This window comes from Bombus pyrosoma, linkage group LG7, assembly GCF_014825855.1.
Source record: "Bombus pyrosoma isolate SC7728 linkage group LG7, ASM1482585v1, whole genome shotgun sequence".
Classification (NCBI taxonomy): domain Eukaryota; kingdom Metazoa; phylum Arthropoda; class Insecta; order Hymenoptera; family Apidae; genus Bombus; species Bombus pyrosoma.
In genome coordinates this window covers 11,399,941-11,422,332 of record NC_057776.1, presented here as the reverse complement: position 1 = coordinate 11,422,332, position 22,392 = coordinate 11,399,941, and the positions used below count along the sequence as shown (strand labels likewise).

The 22,392-nt window shown below is 46.9% G+C and overlaps 1 protein-coding gene across 7 annotated transcripts in view; it reads right to left on the bottom strand.

The window, feature by feature from the left end:
• The window catches only part of LOC122569410 (ankyrin repeat domain-containing protein SOWAHB), a 112,589-nt gene that overhangs the window by 32,032 nt on the left and 58,165 nt on the right, over positions 1–22,392 (bottom strand). For 6 of the 7 annotated variants that reach the window (XR_006317442.1, XR_006317443.1, XM_043730410.1 and 3 more), the window contains 2 exons: positions 12,649–12,660; positions 1,667–1,669 (listed from right to left, as the gene is read on the bottom strand). Coding sequence is in view for 5 of the 7 variants with exons in the window: in XM_043730410.1 (XP_043586345.1) it covers positions 1,667–1,669; positions 12,649–12,660 (15 nt within the window). In the remaining 2 variants the exon portion in view is untranslated. Of the gene's footprint in view, positions 1–1,666; positions 1,670–11,853; positions 11,857–12,648; positions 12,661–22,392 lie in introns of all 7 variants that reach the window. The other variant, XM_043730409.1, reaches the window with a different exon arrangement.

Genomic DNA, 22,392 nt, shown 5'->3' with positions numbered 1-22,392 from the left:
TTAGTAGCGGTGGGACGCGCGCGTAGAAACTTGATCGAACCCAGTCTCCCGGTATAACACGAAACGAAAGATACGCTGCCGGGAATGCTGGTAAATTGAGCGTCGTCACTTTTATCCCGAAACGTGTAATCATTTCTCCGTTCGGTACCCGGCAAATGGAGTCGTCGACAGCTTCGTTTAATTTCATTTAATTTCTTTTACATCGTCCTTCCTGGTATTCGAAATTGCCTTCCCGACCGTTGCTTAATGCAATGTTATTTATCTCAACGTAACAAGGTCCTTGGTGTTTAACTAATACGTATTTTTTACCGATACAGTCAAATCGATCGTAAAAATGTACAAAAATGTAAAAGGAAATATCCGGCTGTCCAATTAAGTCATGTTATAAATATAATGTAATCGTACAAAATTTCAGAGGAAAGTATCATAATGTCCAAGTAAAAATACCATCCCGCCTTCTGGATAGTTTGCTCAGCGCGTGAAGTTAACACTATGGGCGATAGTATCAGAATGCTGATGCGAACGATGATGAACTTCCGTATGCATATTTTTCATTCTTTTTATTCTTTTGTTCTTCAACCCTATCTAATCTAGAGCTACCAGCCTCGTAATACCATGTACTTTTCGACGAAACTTCAAATCAAACGCCACATGCCTCGTCCTAAATTCCCAAAGCCATCAGAAGCGAGATGATTCCCCTGCTTCCGGTAATTAGGAAGCAATACATTTCGATGGAATGGCTTTCGGCGTGGATTAAGGTGGATACGCGGCGAAATCGGTAATGATGAGTGTGGTTCACGGATTGGAAGAGTTTTCGTTGGTTCTAGAAGATGATTGAGAGGCAGAGCGCGGTCGATCGCGATTCACGGGCGTACAGGTGGCTGGTAACGTCGAGGTACCGGGCAATCGATCGACGAGTAGCAGCCGACATCCGAGGGCGGGAGAGAACAGCTAGCACGAGCTCATATTCCACATAATGAGGGCGGCAGCAACATCAGACAAGCCGACACGGCCGCGTAATTGAAACCTACCGGAGCTAACCCTTGCTTCTCCCGATTCCCGTAAAAACGGAACTGCTCCGCGGGAAATCGGAACCGAAGTTTAACGCGCGTTCATTCCGCCACGCGAAATCCACTTGGATTTACGCGATCCTATCACGTATACGGCACGATCGTGTGTACGATCATTTACGATCGATAAATTCGCCCTTGATCACTGGTAATTGGACAATTTTACAGGGAGATCGGGAAACGCCGAAACGATCCAGCTGCGCGAACTCGCGTTCCAAGATTTTACTTATACGCGTGGGGTAATTTTGGTAATTCGCGTTGACGATCCTGTACGATCGTTAGTTTCGATGTGTGTGCGAGACATTAGAAGTCGTTGAGGGTAACGTTAAGGGCTGGTAATAAGTCCGTCGTGTATAAATGTTAACGATCCTTCGAAAAAAATGAAGCAAATGGATATTTCATTTAATCTTATCGGGCAATCTTAATCAACGCTGCACTGTCATACAAAATATCGAATACTTGGAAAAAGTTATTTAGATGTATCAGGCGTATCGCTCGATCCTCGTGACGTATACGTTCGTTTCAAACGCATCAATTGCACACTGTAAACTAAAACAACACACGGATGGTAATATAATGTTCAATTAGATACTTACATACTGTGGTGATCCATCGGAGCACGTGAGTAGACGTCCATAGCGGCACGGCGGGGCGTGGAACAGCGTGAAACAGAAAACGCAACGACATTAATACGCAATCATCATCAAGAGACATCGAGTCCCTATTTATCTAAAAGAGACGTTCGCGTAATCTACTTGCGTAGTTGCGATTAAACGTTGCGCGGCGGGGATCTATGTCGTTAGCCGATGTTACGAGGGTGCGAGGGGGTGAAAGAGGTGCTGTCGCAGAGTGGAATAATAATCGAGAATACAGTCGGACGATCGTTGACAGCCAGCAATCAAGTTACGCCGAGCTGGCAATCGCGTATCGGCCTGCAAATACGATATAACTGTTATTAACGTCGTTTTTTACGACGAGCATGATAGCGTAGCTGCCATGCACGAAATCGCCGAGGAACAATCGCGTGGAAAACGTTCGAGGGAATTTCCAAGGCAAAGCAGAGAAGCGTGCGACGCCGTGCACGAGACCATTCCGCCTCGATCCGTCATGATCAACCGACACCTGTGATTTAATTGTCACTCAGCTGACCCCGCGACGACATAGAGAAACTTCAGGATCGGGCCAGGCCACGGTAAGTTATTTTCGACCGGGTTTCGTGGTTTTTAAGGTCCGATATGGAAAGAGGTTTCCTTGTTCCGTTTCGTGTAACGATGATGCATCGGTGGGGCAATTATTTTTAATTTCTTTTAGAAATTTTTCGGATAAGAAGAGCGGAGGTTGGAAATACTGTCGATGTTGCGAATGTGGAGCGTCTAACGGTGGTAGAGTCATTTGCGCTATTGCGAAGAGATGAATAATTCAAACACGTATCTCCTGTTACTTAAATTATCGTTTAAACGAACAATGTCCTCCATTAACGTGTATAGATAGATCGAGAGAAGGGAAGAGACGGATATTTATGAAAATATGATTTCTCTTTTTAGGCGAAGAGACGAAAAAAATAGTTAATCATTTCACAGAGGATCTATATTCGTCTCCGACAGGACGAGGAGATATTCGGAACGGTCGATCTCGTTGTGAAACGACGCGAGTTTCGCGAATCTCGCCGGGTAACCGGCACGATATCCAGTCTGGCAATTATAAAACTGCTGTCGAGAACCACCGCCACCGCGAACACATGTCGAGCCGCTGCCACCCCTGGTCGACGTTCTTCGACGTTGACACGGGAGCAAACGCATGCACGCACGCACGAACCAACGGGCGCGCGCGTATACCAACGCCCCCGTGCACCCACCGACTATGTGCACACTCGTCCATTTCTGCCCGCATACACGTCTGCGTGCGTCGCAAGTTCTGAATAATTTGACATGTTGTCGTACACGTTATTATTCAGATAGACGTAGAGATACCACGAGTCGAGCGGACCTCCGACTTCTTAGCGGTAAATCCAGTCCTCAGATACTCCCTGTTTCTTCAATCGTTGGCTTTGAAAGCTAAATTAAATACTATAAATTTTGCATACATAATTATATGTTTTCTCTGATGCACGGCATACTAATTGCTTAAGATATCAAAGATTGGATAAGAAGGAATTTGTAGAAATAAATCAAAGATAATATTTCAAATGGAATGGTATTTCAAATGGTATCTCGAATTAAAATCATCAGAAATTCGCAATATTATTCCCTGTGGAGCGTCTTTGAGTTAAAAATTAATCTCCGATAGATTAAGAAGTTTTTATTTTAAACGTGTACGAATTTCGAAGATCGAAAATTGTCCAAATTGTCCAAAATTAAAAAATTCAAAGAGTAAGAATAATCGCTAGCCTACGCAACAATTGTAGGCGTGAGTCAAGAGCACGTAATGTCGACTGAAAGGAGTCGATGTCTATCTGAACTACTGCCGCGAAACGAGACAAAGTCACCGGACGATATCGAGCAGCGATCGAAAGGATCCATTCACCGGCGTTGTATACGATCGATCGAAAAGTCATGATAGTCGTGGGTTTCTCTGTCGAGATTGACATTTAGATTATGCAGCGTACGGATTGTCATGCGGATAGCGGAGCTCCCTAATAGGCTCTATTAGCATGAAACGGTGTAATCGGCTCGCGTTCGCATGCTCACGATGGAAAAAGCAACGCGGGTTCTCTTCTCTCTCATTATGCGCGCGGATCTCGACGCGTCGTTAGAACGATACAGCTGGTAATGCGGCAAACGTCTTCGGGAAGACGCGCATAATAAAGCGGCAGCGCACCTGCGACGTTCCGTCTAATTATTCGACCAGTTTTTTAAGTCGCGGCGATTTATATCGAGCAATTAGCCCCGGCTGTAGCGCTAATTGGAGTGAGAGCCGAGGATATGTGAGCTGGACTACGGGACCGATAAACACCGACTATCTCGTTAGTACTTCGCGTGGGGTCCGGTGCACTTTCGCCGCCACGATCCCACGACGAGACTTTTCGAACACGGGGACCTCGTTTAATTTAACTGAAAATCCTGCCAGTTTTACGGGCAACTACCCTGCGTGAACAGCGACTAGTGAACGAATCGGATTACGAGCCTGATTAATTTAGTTCTACACGTTTAACTTTTTGCTCGTCGATCGAACGAACAAAGTAAACAAATGTAAAATGAAAATAATGGCTGAACGTGTGCGAGAAAATGAAGAAATGTTGAAAGGGGAAGAAATTGGAAATTCGGATTGGATACGCGACGAAGCCAGGTTCTCGAAGGGAGCGAATAAAGCGAGGGAAGAAAATCCGTATTTATCGTGCGAAGACATAAATTAAAATACTCTAGAGAACTGGCAGTGGTATCCATCAATGTCTGGCAGGTAGAGAAGGGAGGCGCGAGGATGCCTCGTCATTAAGCGGCAATGGGCCACTTTTCGGAGAACTCACTGTGCCAGAAACGGGCAATTTACTCGCCGCGGACGAAACTGCCTCTAAACATCTTACCATCGAACAGTTCGAGCCGTTTTCTCGCTCTGTAGACTACTCGTTAAACGTTCTTATCGATTCCACGCTGGACGACCGACTCGGTGATTCGTTGTATTTCAGATGCAAAACGATTTTGGGTATTTCGGACGCTACTTGAAAAGGCGCTTTTCAGTTCGAATTACAGGATCCACGGAGATTTACGATTTCATTGGTCGCGTTAGAAATAAACCTCAAATTTCGTCTTTCGAGTTAAACTCGTATCTCGATCGTATCTCCAATCTTCGCGCATAACCCAGAAGGAAACGACACGAAAGTACGTGAACGACAGGTCATATCCACGGCATCAAACTTCCGTCGCAACCTGCGCGATCTACACCAATATCGATCCCTATGTCCTCCCCATCCACTCCAACTGTCTTATCTATTCCCACAGATGATGGAATCTTTAGAACCTCGAGCGCAACGCGATATGTATATCAGAAGAAGGCGCACAACGTCGGTCTCAAAACGCAGCTGCTGGTGTTGTCCATCGGTATCATCGACGTTTCGAGGATCAGCTACATGTATACGCGTATGCATATGCATGAACGCGTAAGAAAGCAAAGGAAAGAAAAGGGGGCAGCATAGAGGGGTCCAGTTTCGCGGCAGTGCACCGAGATCTCCCGTGGCAGATATAGCACCGGCCCCTAAACATCCACCATTATATTAAATTGTGTATATTTCCCTTCATAATTACTCGAATTATACGCATTATGTAAATCGGTATGTTAATGCACTGCCTCCACCCTCCTGCAGCCCCTCTTCCGCCCCTGTTTTACGCAGCTCTTCCTCCCGCGGTTCTCGCATCGCTCTTGACCGCGCTACGCCACCGGAGGATTACAGCAATTTCGTTTAAGCGCGCGCTAAATGTTACTTTATGCGCTTTTTATTCAGCCGGCATCCGGTCGCGCGGAATACGTGCGCTGTACCCTGGTCCGGCCAGCCTTTCTAGATCGTGCCCCGTTTGAAGCGCGTTTTATTTACATAATATTTCGCGAAAGATCAGTATCAAAGATTGCGAGCGTGCTCGTGTAATGCTTTTTTACAAAGACCTGCGTTAAAATTAAAACCCATAGACATGGTCATCGTCTACTTCAACATATGAAATAGCGTTACGAACGGTCGACTTTCGAAAAAATTCAATTTCTCGAACGAAAAGGATATCTGAGCGAAGCCAAGTAATTCGTAATTCGCCAAATTCGAATTTCAAATTTTCGTACCGATTTCCTTATCCGATTATTTACCTCGAGAGAAATATTTTTTTTTCTTTTTGAGTCTTTTGTGTTAGTCGTACCTACTCTACATAATTTTTTGCGAGATCGGTATCAGAACAGAGATTGGGCTCTTTAATGAGGGCGGCCGGCAAAAATTAGGAATCCGAAATAGCTATTTGCGCGCCACGAGGAATGGCTCGACCATGAAAGGTATCAACCGGCGATGCACAGATAAGTGGGATCTCTGTTATTAGCGATAGGCATCGATTCATAAAGCAAATCGACAGCCAGCAAAGGTGCTCGGAGGAGCGTCAAAGTCAATTCACGCGGTACGTACTCCGTGTTTTCGGCAACTTTAGCACCGTCTCCGTGTTAATACTCTCGGTAATTTCGTGTAAACACGATACGACGGTGTCATATTTCATATTTTCCATGTAATATCCCGAGCTTTCGTTCGCTCGTGTTTTAAACGTACGAGTGTAGCGAGCTACGGTTTCGTACATGCTGATGTTTTTTCATGAAGTAAGTGCTTTTGTAAATGAGGCCGTAAAGATCTTATGTACAACGTCGTCTTTCGATCTTACCCGTTCTCTTTCGCAAATTGTATTGCAAAAAAGACGAAATAGAATTGAACGAAATAAGATGTTATTCTCCTGAGAAACGACTACTTGCGAAACATAATTTGAGAATAGAAGCTTTCGAATGACAACATCCCACAAACTGAGAAACGAAAGCTACGCGGTATGATCCGAATTTCTATGAAACGAGCATACGCATAAAGCGTTCCACGAACATTGATCGATGTGATCGTGAACACGTCGGAGAAGCGTTCGATTGACACGTCAGGAGGTACGAGGCGAATGAAGTCTGTAGGCGAATCAAAGAACGATATTATTAACGACGAAGTTCTCGTTTTTCGGTAGGAGGCCACGGACCGATTACCAAGTAATTCGTGGCCTCATTACCGACGCCAATTATCGAATGGACGTTTCGATCGGCCGCGGTGGCAAACGATCCCTGGCGACTCTCAATCAACTTGGACGGCGAACGAAGGACGTTGGACGCTGATCGACGACCAACCGGATGACGATCGACTGCAATTTCGATGATGATACGGAATTATCCAGCGCAAAGGGATCATCGAAGCCCGAAGAACGAAGCCAGTCGACCGACTCCCTCGAGGTTGCTCCTTCGTGGATCTCTCTTTCGCACCCTCCGACTCCGTTAACAATGTTTTTCGCATGCTCTTCTCCTTCCTCGCGATACACATAGAGCAGTGTGTGCGCGCGAGGCTTTATTACACGCGCAGTCAGGGTAGAAGGACGATCACGGATCCGCGGGCGAACTTCGTTACGGACCTGTGTGATTTTCCATGCAAATTGAGTTGTTCGCCTGTCATTATGCTAATAAAAATAATGACGCGTCGCGTATGTACGAGTAATGCAGCTGCTGTAATGAACCACGGTGTATATCGGCGTCGGAGGTCCTCGCACCGTTCGAAGCGTGACACCGCGACATTTCTTCGCTTTCCGACAAACAGCTGGCCAACCGAGAAAGTATTCGCACGGCCACAGATTACCCCGGTTACCACACACGTGCATATCTTCATCCGATGTCTTATCTAATAGTAAATCATTTTAAACGACGAGGGAAGTGGATGAACGACATCTGTCTCGTTAATTGCCGCAAGAAATGTCGCTGCGCGGATGTCTGTGCGTGCATTTTTAATAATAAGTTACGATTACAGAAGTATACGGAGTTTCTTTGGAAGAAAGGAAAGTGAAATCGAGATCGTTGAATCGATGGAAAATAATAACCAGATAAGATGATGGTAATTACTATGGAAGTTCGATCGTTACGATTTTTTTCGTGGACTCCGTGCGTCGAAAAACATTAACAAGTTCGTAAGCCTGTTTTTCCAGGTATGTATGTAGAACAAGGGAGAACTTTTATCGCGGCAAATATATCCCTTCGTGCGTTTACGCTTGAAATTGCGCGAAAACTACTTGCTTGTAGTACACGCACATGTTAATTGCTATTTAAATTTCTGCGGCAGTGAAACGTTCTTTATGAATCGCATTCTGTGAGTTTAATTAGAACATCCCTACAAACTGATAATTGTGAAAAAAGAAAGAAAAAGAGAGAAACGTTTTTCTCTCTCTAAATGGCTACAGTTACACCAACAACATCATTTCTCTACTTATCAAATTCCTATCAAATGTTCTCACTTCTAACAAGTAGGGGAGACTGGCATAATGCCAGTATTATGTATTATTACAAAGCAAAATGACTAAGTAGTACAATTTTACCTTTCACAATACTCTTCCCTGTCTACTGCCAATTCCTATCTCCCACGAACAAAGATCCAAACGTTTGTATCCACCATTCGTCAAGGATAAAATACCGTCATGGATTCGACTGGATGATTCAAATCGATTGCGCGTTTGAGATCTATCCGCGAACGACGAGCAAGTTGGAGAACATCGATGGTTCGTTTCTCACAAGGTGTCAGTCGTCACCCGGCGCTACATCGTGGGAGTGATTGCGGAAACGTCTGACGGCGATGCCGCCGCGTTACATGCGTGCATAATGCATATCGCGTGACTCCGTCACGGATCCGGACAGTTACAACGTGTACACGCGTAACAATATCGCGTATCGGGAGAATCTCTTTCTGCCGCCTCCCTTTTCTCTCTCCTGCTCTGGCTGCCGACGTCTGGCATTTTAATCGAAGCTGCGAGGGAGAAATGGATTGCCGGCGAAACGCGTATCCTCGCGGCCGGGGCAGCGTAACGATCGCGTTATAAAATAAAGGCCATCCGCCCTTTCGTGCCGTCCCGATCGCTCCACAGTCCCATGATTTTTCCTCGAACCGCGTCATCCATCGCGGAAACCCGCCATAATTAGAGACGCGTCGCGATTACGTTATCGATCAAAGGATCTGCGTTAATAACGAGACCGGATTTGTTTTAGTTGGTATCTTTTAACGGAACTCGTTTCCAACCGATCGCCCTTCAACAGCGAGGCGGAAGAGCTCGTAAGCCAACGTAGACACGCGTTTCCTATATTCGGAAGGCGTGACATGTCATGTACAAAGAATTTGCTCGATTCTTCCGTTTCACAAGATGCGCGAAACACGCGGCAACAACGTTATGAATACAGTTTGATACATTGCAGCTATTGGTAAAGCGATCGCTAATTGCGTAATGAATTTTTCAACGTTAATTCGCCTTGCTTGTTAGTCAACGCTAATTAAAGCTTCTCTTTGTTAAATCTACAATGAGCCAGTAGGGCTCGAGGAGCAGCCAAGGTCGTGAGATCTCGCAAGGAAAAACGATTTCTGTTTAAAGACAGAGAAGGAAGATATTGGTGGGGAGTAAATTAATTGCAAATTCAACGTAACGCGATACACGATGGCGGCGCGAGCGGAAAAACTGCGGCAGTTGGCTAGGCACGCCCGCTGTTTTACGAGCTGCGGGTTCAGCACGTCGGCCAATTACACCTTCCACGGTTAGGCGGTTCCTTCGTCTTAACGGGCAGTTAGTGCCAACATAAATGTCCCTGCTGCACGCTTTTAATTGCCCGCTTATAGCGCCGCTCGCGATACACCGTGGCGGTGCGACGTTGGAAAAAAGGCAAGGTCACGTCGCGATCCGGAGGCCAAGGCGTATATACGCAAGACCGGTGATTCTTGTTTTACAAATTGCTCGGAACGCGATTATGCGTTACGTGAGAAAGCGACTCGATCGTTCGGCGAATATAACATCCTCGAAATTTTATGATTCCAACCAGTCGAACACGTTAAATGTAATAGCGTGTCCGTGTAATCTGTCATTCCTAAAATATTGTAATCTATACGTATACCTATATTTACTCTCACTGTACGACAACTTGTAATAACTCTAATTATTTCCTGATACGTTCAACAACCTTCCTTACCAGCCAATATAACCAACTTCCAACATCGTCCTTATTTTTCGATAAGCCCAAAATTTCCTCCAATACATTTGTTGTTCTGGTTCCAGCGCCTACGCCTTTTATTTCTGTGCCATTACAAAGATCGATGAAGTTGACAAAGAATCCTTCCCGAGCGAAGTGATCGATCAACGACCGTGATCTTTACGCCTCGGTATCACGCCTATGGAACCTGACCAGACGCTTCTCGGCGACGAATAAAAGGAAACCTAACTGAGACGTCGACCTGGCTCATTAACATCCCCGGTGAACACGCGTTCCTCGCGGATTCGCGATCGCGACAATATATTTTAATTAACGATTACGCCGTAAATATCGTTTATCGGTGTCGTAAGTCAGCCGGCGGATATAACATTCGTTTTCGGAGCCAGGGATCGCGTGGGTGTGACATCGTGCGTGGACCGGTCAGCGAGAGCAGACAGGCTCAGGTGGCCCCGGTCGATAATTCCTCGCCCCGAAATAGGAATACTTGAAATTCGGTTATTAATTTCGTTCGGGGGCCCGACGGGGCGCTGGCGACCCCCTCGTGCGTGTCAGCCGGGGTTGGCCCTTCCTGCCTCGCCCTTGGAACTCCCTTGAGACAATGGACGCCCGCGGTGCCCGATGTCTCCGACGACGTCTCGGAACCCCCGTCGTGGCACGCATGCCCGCCGTTTTACTGCTATAGAGACGTCAGACATCCGTCCCGTCATTTCGTATTCGTGGCCTCGAGGTCCGGGTCCCCTCGATTTTTCGTGTCCTCGCGCGAAACTGGGACCGTTGCCGATCGTAGGATCTTTCGCCAAATTTGCGACTTTAGGAAACAGTTCGAGCTTCGTGTTAGCAATTTTCGAGAATCTTAAAATGTGTAACACGTTCGAGTAACTTCAAATATAACCGATAATGAGATAAAAATAGTTGAACGTGAATGGACGCAGCGAGCAAAATATTTTTCTCCCTGAATCTGGAAGACAACATACGAGCGGATACGAACGAGTAGAGATCTATCGGAAAGGACGTTGGTGGGGAGAATTTCGGAATCGTCGTCGGCTGGAGAATCACGAGTGTTTCATTATGCAATCGGGATCGATAATCTGGCGCAACTCCGAGTCTCCGTCGATAGAGATCTACCGCTTAATTGAGACCTAACCGCGGGCCTCGATCCCGCGATTATGCCGTCGTTGCCGTATGAGAAAAGACACGCGTGCCCTCGCTCGGTTTTACCCGTTCGCCCAGACGAGATCGAGACCGCGTCTCGACACAAGGCTCGGCGACTCGACTCGTAGCCGGAGAGTGGAGCGGCGGACATCGAGAGACCGTACGAAAAAGGAGCTCGCTGGATTTATCGTGATGCATCGGGATACTGACAAGAACAGCTGTGCTCGGCCGAGCTCTCGCAGCGGGAACGGATCCGCCGCGGGAAACAAACGTACGATAACGATCCCCGTGTTTTGCGCCGCGTATGATGTTATTGTCGCGATTGATCGCAATTTTCAGCTGAGAACGCGCTGCTGATTTATAGTGACTGTGCCACAGATAGCGAGCTAGTAACGCGACGAGTAGAGCGAAGCGGCACACGCGAACAGAAGACGCCTTGAAAACGATCGCGTGTCCGCTTCATCTTCTTCTTTCGCGTTTCTTCGCGAAGAAATCGGCAAACTCGCGGGAAGAAGTTTCACGATAAATTACTCGCCGCTCCCTCGCCCCAGGGATTATTATTACTAAATAATTAGTTGTTCGTTCTTTCTGGGTCGATTTCTGATATGTCTTATGGTTCGCTCGTTACGCGACCATAGAATTCAATAACTGGTGCCGTTCACGCGATGCCATCCGCGGGCGTCTTTGACCGTTCGCACGAAAATCATCGATTCGTGCCGGTAAATGCTCTTTTTGCCGCGTTTTTGTTTGTTCACCGTTGCGAGTTGGAACAAACTGTTCGTTTGCGAGATAGCGAACCGGTACGTGCGTTTGCATGCCTGGGAGGAAGGCGCGACGCTTAATGACGCACCTCGAACGAGGTCGAGGCGCATCGATAACGTGCAATTTTCAATGTAAGAATTTGTATGCTACTTACGCCCTGAATTCCAAGTCAGTCCCGTGGTAGTCAGTTCCATCGTGCACGAAGTTGTAGTAGAGATTGTCGGTAGAACGGATATGAAACAAAGTAGAAATTAAAGAAATTCCGTTTGGTGGATTAAGCTTCGAACTACGTACGGATCTTATTTTAGATTATAGTCGTACTGCGATTATAATTCGAAGAAAAATTCGCCATCGATAACGTACGTTAGAAAATATTGTTAAAAAGTAAGTGTGAAAACGCGTTGGTTTCCTTATTCGCCGTTACAGTATCTCGTCGTCTTTCTGCAAGAAACTTCTGACTGAATGGACCGAGTAGAGAACTCAATCAAGCGTCTCTCTAGATCAAAAAATCTGGGAAAAAGCACTTGCAAGCGTAGAAGTTCGTGTCAAGGAATGCAACGTCAGGCAAGCGTAACTCTTACCGGACGACAAAGTGTTGATTAGAAATTCATCGTTCTTTTCTGTGGAAGCGGAGGCAAGAAAGAGAGTCGTCGGCGCGGCGTGTCGGTAACCGTGAAACACCGAATTTTCGAAGCTGCCGGTTCGTTCTACTTTTTGCCCGCCACCCAGACCGATCGAACGAACAGTTCGCGGTGCGGGTCGCAATAAGCGAAACGCGATACGCGCGAGACTTTTTTCAGGGTCTCTGGCCGAATCGATCACGGTCGGTCGTCGCGACGGGAAAGAAACCCGTTCGTTCGTGCTAACTGCCGGTGAGCAGCGGCTTCGTTCGTTCGTTCGGCCGCTACTTTGCAACATTTCGTGATACGTAATAACAACCCATACTTACGGACGTTGGATCCTGGATGGTCGAGATGTATCCCGGACGGCGTATGAAACAGAAAAAATACATGGGATACCCCGATTAAAAAAAGGAAATGAAAAAAGAGAGAAAAATAAAAGAGAAGAAAGGAAGAAGAAACACGCGGTGCTGTTACTCGAAAATCAAACGGTGGTGGTCGCGAACCGTTTAATTTTCAATTTCGCGGATCGATCTCGCCGCCTCCGTCCCTCGATTCCTTTCGACCCGCTTTCCATCGTTCGTTCCTTATTATCGTCGGTGAAACGCGACCGATTAGGTCGATCGGCGGCGGCTCGTCAGCCAAGTGAGTACACGATCGGCGAAACGATCGATCGATAGGGAGGAGACGACGAGGGGCGTTTATGCAGGAATAATAATTGGATTGTAATCGTCGGTGGGACGGAAGCACCGCTTTTCTGCCCCCGTGCTACGTGCATAATGACCGCGCGCCAGTTTCAAAGTATAAAGACGTTCAGTCCCCATCGACAATTTGTTATGCATACCTCGCATGGACGAAAATTGCGTTTAATTCGCCGCTGCTTACGCGTTCCATCCATTCCGGCACTCGAAACTCAGGCTACCAGCCACCGTCGAGCTACAGGGCAAGATGGTGAATAGAGGGGACGCATAAATGTAGATGTTCCATTTAAAAAGCCATTTTCGCGTGTTTAGCATAATACGTAATCGCGCGAATCGGTCGCTCGTCGAATTATTCCCAATTCCGTCCGAGGCGCGGCTGCGTCGCGTCCATCGAGTCGTTAACCATCTCCAAGCATCTTCTCGCCGGCGAAAAAACCCTTGTTCGGGATCGGTTCTGAACCGCGTTCCCAGAACAATTTATATACCTTATCGAAAACCAGCTCGCGCCAAGAATATGATCGATCTCCCCCCGATTCCCATCCTCAAAATCCCTTCGGCCATCGATCTTTGATAAATTATTAAAGTCGAGGTATCGTTCGTCAAAGGAGATATCGTGTTGCAGACGAGGTCCGACGCAAGAATTGTACGGAAACATTGGTATCGAGGAATAATTATACGAAATTTGTTGTAAATCGTTCGAGTAATTGATCGAGCAGAAATGGCGAGTAATAAAGTTTAACGAGCATGGGATTTGCATTGTTTGCTCGCTAATTGTATTGTTTTAATTCCTTGCGGTGGTGTCCTGTCGAATTTGGTCTCGACGCTCTATTTGATCTGATGTTTTAAAGAAGAAATGTCCTCTGATATTTTAACCATTCGAAACACAAATTTCATAGAGTACGAAATACAAAATGTTCGTCAAATTTAATCGAACGTTCGATTCATTGCGAAACCTACATTACTCCAAAGGAAACGGATATGTACGCGATTCTTACCGCGATAGTGACCGTTGAAACCGCTCAAAACAGGCTCACAATTCGTGGAAAACACGGTTTCGATCGGACTTAAACGAGAACACGCGAGCGAACTCATTCCGGCCGGAGATCCGTTTGTTTATAAACCCTCAAAATGTTCTGCGGCCATGCGTTTTCGGTGACACAGAGTTTCGTGGACGAGGAAACGAGTTGCGGTTTCCCGACTCGGCCACGTCGAGCGACTCCTGTTCCGTTTAAATATTCCATCGTGGAACCAGTACCAGCACCCGAGGACCCTGTTTCCGCGCGTTTCAATCGGCTCGCCGGTAAACGTCCGCGTAATTCGTAACGACCCTGCCTCGCCATTCCAATCCCTTTACTCTTCCCCGACAGTTTTACCACTTTTCGACAATTCCGCTCTTCAGGAAAAAAATCGCCTCCTCGTTCGCTTTGGAATCCTCCAGTGGGCGCCGTGAATTTTATTACCCTGCCGCTACACGCGCCGTTCGAAAGTCCCAGCTGGAGTTATATCGTTGCGGTTGTTGTCGTTGCATTTTTATTTTTTTCTCCGACTTCCTCTTTTAGCGATGTAGCTGCTACAGAAAACTTTTTCTAGACACGCGACGCGATTTTAAAAATTTCCGCGTTTCAATCAGCGCTTTCAGCATTAACACGTATTATACATATTTCAAAAGTGGCACGACTCGAATAAGTTTCTCAACGAAAAACTATTTGGAAGATTACACAAACTTATTTATCGTTCTTCTAACGGAGAATTATTGTGAGTCGCCACACTTTTGAAATACATGTGCGATATTTAGAAGATAAATTGGAGGTAACACTAAGGACGACCGTAAATGCCGCTGCCATTTGATAGGCTATTAGGTAGGTTGTCAAGTTGCTCGATCGATATAGTTTCCCAAGCTATTTCGATAAATTGTATATAGAAAGGCTTGTTAATCCATTTAGATATCCTAGATACTATACAAACTGTGCATTTTTCTAGCGTCAGTGACAAGCGTCTTAGACAGAACCAATCATTCCGTGCTCCTTATTACAACTCTCGTAACAAGCTCTACTCGCGAACAAATTACACGAGCCTTTGCAACATTTCAACATGATTAAAACTCACCAGCAACCTGTCAGTCAAAGCTGAACGACGAACTAGCAGCTTCACACGAACTGCCAGAACCGGATGCCGAGGATAGCCGACAACGAGAGCGTTTGCACGACTTTATAAAGGGTGGTGGGTCCGCGTGAAACGAGCGAGAGTGCGAGGTAGGGCAGAGGCAGGTGAAGGAAGGCGGTTTGCCGCAAGATCGGACCTGCTCCCAGCGGAATTTTAACTTTTAATAATAAAGCGAGGGAGTCTCGTGTTGTTAGGTTATGATAGGCGGCCAGGAGGAATTGGTGGAGGTGAATTGAAGGCGGTAGGAAGCTCCGTTTGTCCTCGTTCCTCTTGACGAAGGGAAACCGCAGCACAGGCACCGCCGACACCGCGTAATTGGCCGGCTCTCACTTTCCGCTCGTCCGATTGATTATTATTTTTGTGCAGCCTGACCTCGCTGACCCCCGTGCTCGATCGCTCGTCCGCTGAGATCGTCCGATCTTCATCATTAAGGGGACCCCGAAACCTTTTACCGGTGGACAGCATTTCCTCCACGCACCAATTATTATCGAATTACTCCTTGGGAACGCGTGACTGACCGTCCAACGATCTCGCGATGCGCGTCGTATCGCTCTTTAACGTCCTTATTATCGTAAAGCGGTGCAATAGAATTTAAGTTATATTTGTATCGCGATAAAATCGATGCTTTGTAATTGGGAGATCAGTGGTTCCGATTAGTATTTATTTTCATTTTGAGATCTTTAGTTCTTAATATTAGGACTATCGACCTGTAACGCTAGCAGTACTAATGAAAGTTGATATTAATTTTTTTCCAAAATACTTACATTCTTTTGGCAACTGTAGTAACTAAACGTTACCTAACGTTCCTTTGTTTCAAGTGGTAAAACTTGCTTATAATTTTCCACGAATTAAAGTGTTTACGAGTTATTATATTAAACGCAATATTTTACACGGGATCTATCACCGATTTGTTGCATGCAAATGTCAGCATCGGAAAGATCGGGGTTCCCCAAAGTTCGAGCGGCGCGCACCTTTAAAGAAACCTCTCACGCGCGTAACATACTCGGACATAAAAGAACTTATTCGCCGGTTGGCCGGTGGCTGGTTATTATCTTTATATAGCTCGACCCAGCTGACCTTAATGCACCGATCGCTGCCGCTCTTTCGATCGTGCTATTAAACCGCTTGAACTTATGGACAAAGGTTGTGGCTGTGAGTAATCGAGAAATCTGACGAAAACCGAGGATCCTACTCACAGGACGTAATAATTCGACTGCAGCTCGTTCAAACAAATTAATATTCCTTTCTTGCGATCGTCGACAATCGAGAGGATACCCATGTGAGCTACTCGTAATTAGGGAGAGGCTCTCGAAAGGAAGGGGAAAAAGGAAAGCTCGTGCATACGCTAATCGGAAAGCTTTGCAACCGGAAGTGGCAATAATCGAGGGAAGCGGTCGTAAATGGCACGCCTCCTCTTTTTCACGCTACCAAGTGGAGGATAATTCGATTCACGTGGGAGGACTCCAGTAACGAGCTAAGCGAACCCTGTTAACTTCTTTCTAGGAGAAATAAAAAGTCAACGGGACGAGAACGCGAGATTCCAGTCCGAGAACTTCCTCCATCGTTCGCGCCAAATGATAATTGCGTTTTCTGCAGACGTTAACGCGGCGACTACACGCGTTTCTATGGAAACTTTATTCGGGTTTCTGGGTCTAGAAACCGGGGGAATATTTGTAGCTACAATTTCTTCAACAGTTAGTAGCTTTCCTTTCTTCCTAAAATCGTAGAATCTATACTGGTTCATGAAAGCATTCCATCGCTTGCCGTAAAAATTTGTACGAACGGTTAATAAGATTTCCAAATTAAAATCAGGAAGAACGTTGATCTTCTGCAATATGGATTTAATAAGAAACGTATGTAGATTGCTATTGCTACACAAATTCTTGAACAAACCTGAGGTGTTGGGAAATTTACAAGAAAGCATCTGGCGGGCATGCAACGTAGACAGATCGATATCCCGGCATCCGATAAGCGAGAATTTATCGCGTGGATCTAGCGCGAGGACGTGCTCCTCGTGGACCTCGAGTCCTAAGCACGGCCGTTTAAAGTAAATTATTCCAAATAAATGAGCGCGTATCCGTCGAGTGTCTACATCCCGGAGACATTCGTTTACTCTTAATTAATGATCCACCGGCAAGACGGCAGGATTAATTGCGCGCAATCAGATCGCGGTAATTAATTACTTCGTGTGTTTGGGATCACTTTATTTCGCCGTTCAGTGATGGAAGCGAAGAACTAAAATTGCACGGAGGACTGCGACGGCAACAGCAGCTGCAACCAGTGGCCGGCTGAAAATATTCAAGGTAACGTACGCGCGTGCAATGAGTCGCAGAGCTGCTGCTGCTGCTGCTGCTGTTTCGCTCGACGAAGAGTCGATTAATCGGCCTAGCTGGGGGCAACGAGAAATCGTTCCTTCTTAGATTGGCTGCCCTCGTTAACCGGTTCCAGACAAATGCAGATAGAGATGCTACAAATTACAATGGTGTCGGCTTAATTGATCGAATCGCGGCGGAACTAGGGACTGCACCATCATTGGCTCGCTTCAACTTACGTTGCGTTTGTTAAGGGAACTTTTACTCTTCTCGGGACGCGACATTTCTCTTCTTTTTAATATTACGTATTTAAATAAAATTCTTCCTGAAAAGAATCTCGGCATCAAGGTGGTAATAACGTCGGAAGATATCCAGCCGTAAGACGAAGGGTTCGCAGAGAGGCTTTATGACAGGCGAGAAGAAGGTCAAAAGATCTTTACTCCGTGCCACGGAGACCAGTTTCGCGCTATTCTTTATTCCAGGCAAAGTTTCTTGCTACAGTGTTGCGTAAGAGATGCTTCTCTCGTATAAACCTAGCTTGCTGCCACCAGCGGTGTTTACGTCAAAGAGTAGACTCGCATAATATTCCAAGGTAAGAGAAACAGCGTCAGGAGAAAGAATTCTACTTCTACACGGATTCTACTACGTTCCTGAGTTTCAAAGAATCGCTGAACTTTTTAGAACATATGTATACCAGACAGAGTCTTCCGTGGAAGTTCACCTAACGCCACCCAACAACAACCGCGAAGGTAACGACCAAGTATGAAGTTGGTCTGCTCGTTATTTCTCTGACCAGCCGTATGATAGGCTTCCACGTGGTCGTTAGTCGTACAGACGGAGAAAGAGGCCGCTATTAAGATAACAGTTTGCAGCCATTAATAAAACTAATCTGACGAATCGTCGGGAAGTGGAAGAAAGGTTAAAGTTATCGGATACCTCGCGCTGGTCCTACCCTGCGGACAGTTCCATGCGAGAAGGAACGCGAAATAGAGTCGACGAGGCGACGTAGATTATGTGCGACGAAAGGAGCGTGATGAACGATCGCTTCGAATTCGCGAATCTTATCGGCGGTCGTCGAGATAGCGCGTCGGCTCGAGCCTTGCAAAGGTCGTAGGTCAGCCAAGCAACCGCCCACGCGTGTCCACGGAAAGTCGCGTGAATCACCACGGAGGCGCTAAACAAGAGAAAGAGGACCACAAGAGAGAAAGAGAGAGAATAGTTTCAGCCAGGTTCGTTCCTCGCAATGGGATATAATTAACGGTTACACGGAAAAACTCGTGAACGCGAGATGGAAAATTGCGTCGCGATCCAGTCTAACGTATGCGTTACATGTCCATTATTAGAAGCGCGTTTTGACTTTGCGTGGGTAAGAAGAAAATGGCTGGCACGTAATTACGTCTTGAATTATGCCGAGACCGCTGTTATAATAGCGTGCGATTCCTATCGGCATACGGCTTTCTAAACGAAATGTTCCTTGCTTTCCGCTGCAATCAATCTACTGATTGCTGGGAGTGAAAGACGGAGAGACACCGAGTCGAACAAGTCGGATCTCTCACGCTTTCGTTTTTAATAGCGTCGCCCTATCGTGCGTGTCCGATCGGTACTCGCGGTTTCTCAAATAATGCGATTCTTCTTTCTTAACCGGGTTACTTTATTTGCGGCATACGCGAAACCCCTATACGTTTATCATATCAGCGGCAGAAATGGCAAATGTAAAATATATATTGTTCTATCGGTGAAGCTATCAGAGAAAGAGAATACCACATACACGCGGTAGCCCGCAACAAAGTTACTACACGGCCAAGAGTTAATTATTCCCAGCAAATCAGCGATTCGTTCCCGCGTCCGGTCCACCTTCGGAGATCAATTGGGCACGCTGATATTCCCGGTCGTTTCATCGACGAGGGGGTCCCGTGCCGCATCGGCGAGCCGCTGGGTCGAGCCGAGCCGATCCGAGCGGAACCGACACGTTTCACCGGCGAACGAACCAAAAACACGTTCCTTTGTGCGGATACAATTGGGTGACCGGCCACCCCCGGCGGAATAATTTCAGTTTCGCCGGTCGAACGAACGAGTGCACCATTCTATCCCCCGGTTTCCCCTCGCCTTCTCACCTCACCTCGAACGCCAGCCTGTGCTCTCCCACTATATTCCGCGTGCGTGCCCGTGGGCGGATCCTGGATGGACCTAATAAATTGTTTGTTGTAATTAAATGAGTTCGAGGGAATCGTGTAGGGCGTTTTAGGCGAAAGAGACGATGGACGGGGGGAATGGTGAACAGGAGAAGGTGGGGGGGTGGCGCACACGAACTCTATATATAAAGGAATAAAGATGAACGGCCTATGGATGGGCCGCTATCTGCGCCGCTGGAACAGAAACACGCTCGTGCCGCGACAGCCCCTGACAAATGACGGCCCGAGCGAGGCTATTGCCGCCGCCCTAGCAACCCCTCCTCGGCTATCAGCAACCCCTCCCTGCCCCCGAACCCCTTACACGCCACCGTTCCACGTCGACGCTCTTTGTCTATCGTTCCTGTTGCGCGGCGTAGCGTACCCGAGCCACCTCCGAACCACCGGACCCCCAGGACCATGATTAAACAGGGGGGAAAACGAAATTGAGCGGCGAATATTCCGTGGCGCGCGCGCCACCCCGATAAACTCTCGATTGGCTGCGAGCGGCCGCACCGCCAACGCTTCGCTTCATCCCCCGTGAATCCGCGCCCTGGTGAACGAGAGAAAAGCCACAGTGAGAGAAGTTGCGTTCGTTGAATGAGGGGTTTTCGAAATTTTGCCCTAGAGAAGCTACAGGGGTGGATTTAACGGAGCGATGGTTCAGAAAATTCCTCCACTGCTTGGTGAAAAATCTAGGAATGTGCGAAGGACGTTTGTATTTCTAATTACGTTTGCGAGTATTTCGAATCCACCGATCATATGATTCGAATCTGAAAAATAGATCCACCTCTGAATCCTAGATCTCTTGCTATCCAAATAACATTAGCTCGAATTTCACTAGTTTATTGAACGCTAAATCCAATAGTCAGAGATTATAATACATATCGTATAACGTACTTGAAAATAGAAACGGGAGAACTACTTGTATCGTAAATTATACAATACATTTACCGATGAACTTTGTAGCTGACATATCATCTGTAGAATCAAACTATAAATCACGTCTATAATGAAATTACGTAAGCTGTATAAATTTACGAAACCGAACTCTAAATAATTTTCTGAAACGTGTCATTCCTACGCTACGAACAAACTCGATCCCATAGCTATCGCGTTACCCAGCTTTTTTCTCGCGGAAAATTCGTGGAAAGGAAGATCGAGCGACGGGAACGAATATCCCCGGCGAGCGTTCCGCAGGGCACGTTCTATTTGATTTGCAATTCGAATCGGTCGCACTCGCGTAACGGTGAAGAGAAGAAACGCGCGTGTGTTCGTCAGTTGCTCGTGTGTGTTCGAGATTCACGAGCGGTTGATGCAAGAGGAGGAAAGAAGAGGAGTACGAGCGGTGAAAAAGGGAGACGTATAGACGTAACCAAGCGGGAAGACGAATCGAGAGTCGTCGACGTTGTTCCACTAGCTCGGGGGGTGAAAACGCAATCTCCGGAAAGTGTCTATCGCGGATATACGTGCAAATTGATTTCGCTTCCTGCAACTTCCTCCGGAGACTCGTCGTTGGATCCTTTTTTCCTCTAATCGCGGTTTCTATTTGATTATTTGGTTTATCGGGGAATAATATCTGACGAATATCAGGCGTATCGATGGATCGAAACGACGCGACGAAAAAAATAAAACGAAGTATCGGCTGGCCAGGGGACAGAAGTGATTTTCGCCGCTCCATCGTGACCCTTTTACAACTGACAGTGTGAACGGATCGCGCGAGGGTGACGACGAGGCAATGGCGAAACAGAGATGGATTTTTCGAGCCAGCAAGGGGTGACGGAGGGGATAGGGTATCGTGGCTCGAGTGGAAAGAGAGGAAAAGAGGCAAAACGCGCGACGGCCGATGGATTTGACAGAAAGCTTTACAAAGCGCTGTCGCGCTATTTTGTATTTTATTTTCGAGCGGCACGCGGATTGGACACGGACGTTAACAGCACTCGTTGTAATGCTTTATAATGCCCCGTATATGCCTCTCTCGGGTACCCTGTCTCTCTTCCTCTTTGGTCGTCTCCTCTCTCGTCGCCAGGCTCTACGCCGCTGGATAACACGAAAAGGGGAACACCAGGCACACACCATCCGTCGGATTTTTCGCAATAAAATATGAGGATGGCTCTAGAGAGGGCGAATCGCCGTTCCGAGTAGTTTTCCAACCGTGGATCTGTCATTTAGCGCTCATTTACGCATTTATGTACGAACGAGTGATTACCATTTGTGGAATGTCGTTGCTTTTTGTATTATTAACAACGATTTAATCCTTCGACCGCTATAGAAATAGAAATATGAAGTTCAATACGGTAACGCCTAACTGAAACGATTCACGCGATAATCGAATTCTTCCAGCCTTCTCAAACAAAAGTAGATGCGAAAGGTACGAAAGAGGTATCTCACGACCACCGTGGTTTCAACTACGAGAAATTACGATCGTCGTATAAGCGACACGTGATAAAGAATGAAAACACGCAGAAGAAAGTGTACGCGAGGCGACGCGCGGCCTAATCCTCCAATTTCGCGGACCGATCATAATCTTCGCAGGAATTCGAGACAAGCCGCCCCTGGCGTAACTCGCCTGATCCAAGGGAGCGAAAAAGAGGGAGAAGGAGAGAGACATAATGGGCCACCATTTGGCCCCTTGCGCGCAGAGGAGAGCGCGCGCGCGCATTATTGCGCGGCCTCTCGGCGGCGCGCGTGAGCACGAGAGCGAGCGGGCGAGCGAGCGGTACGGCGCA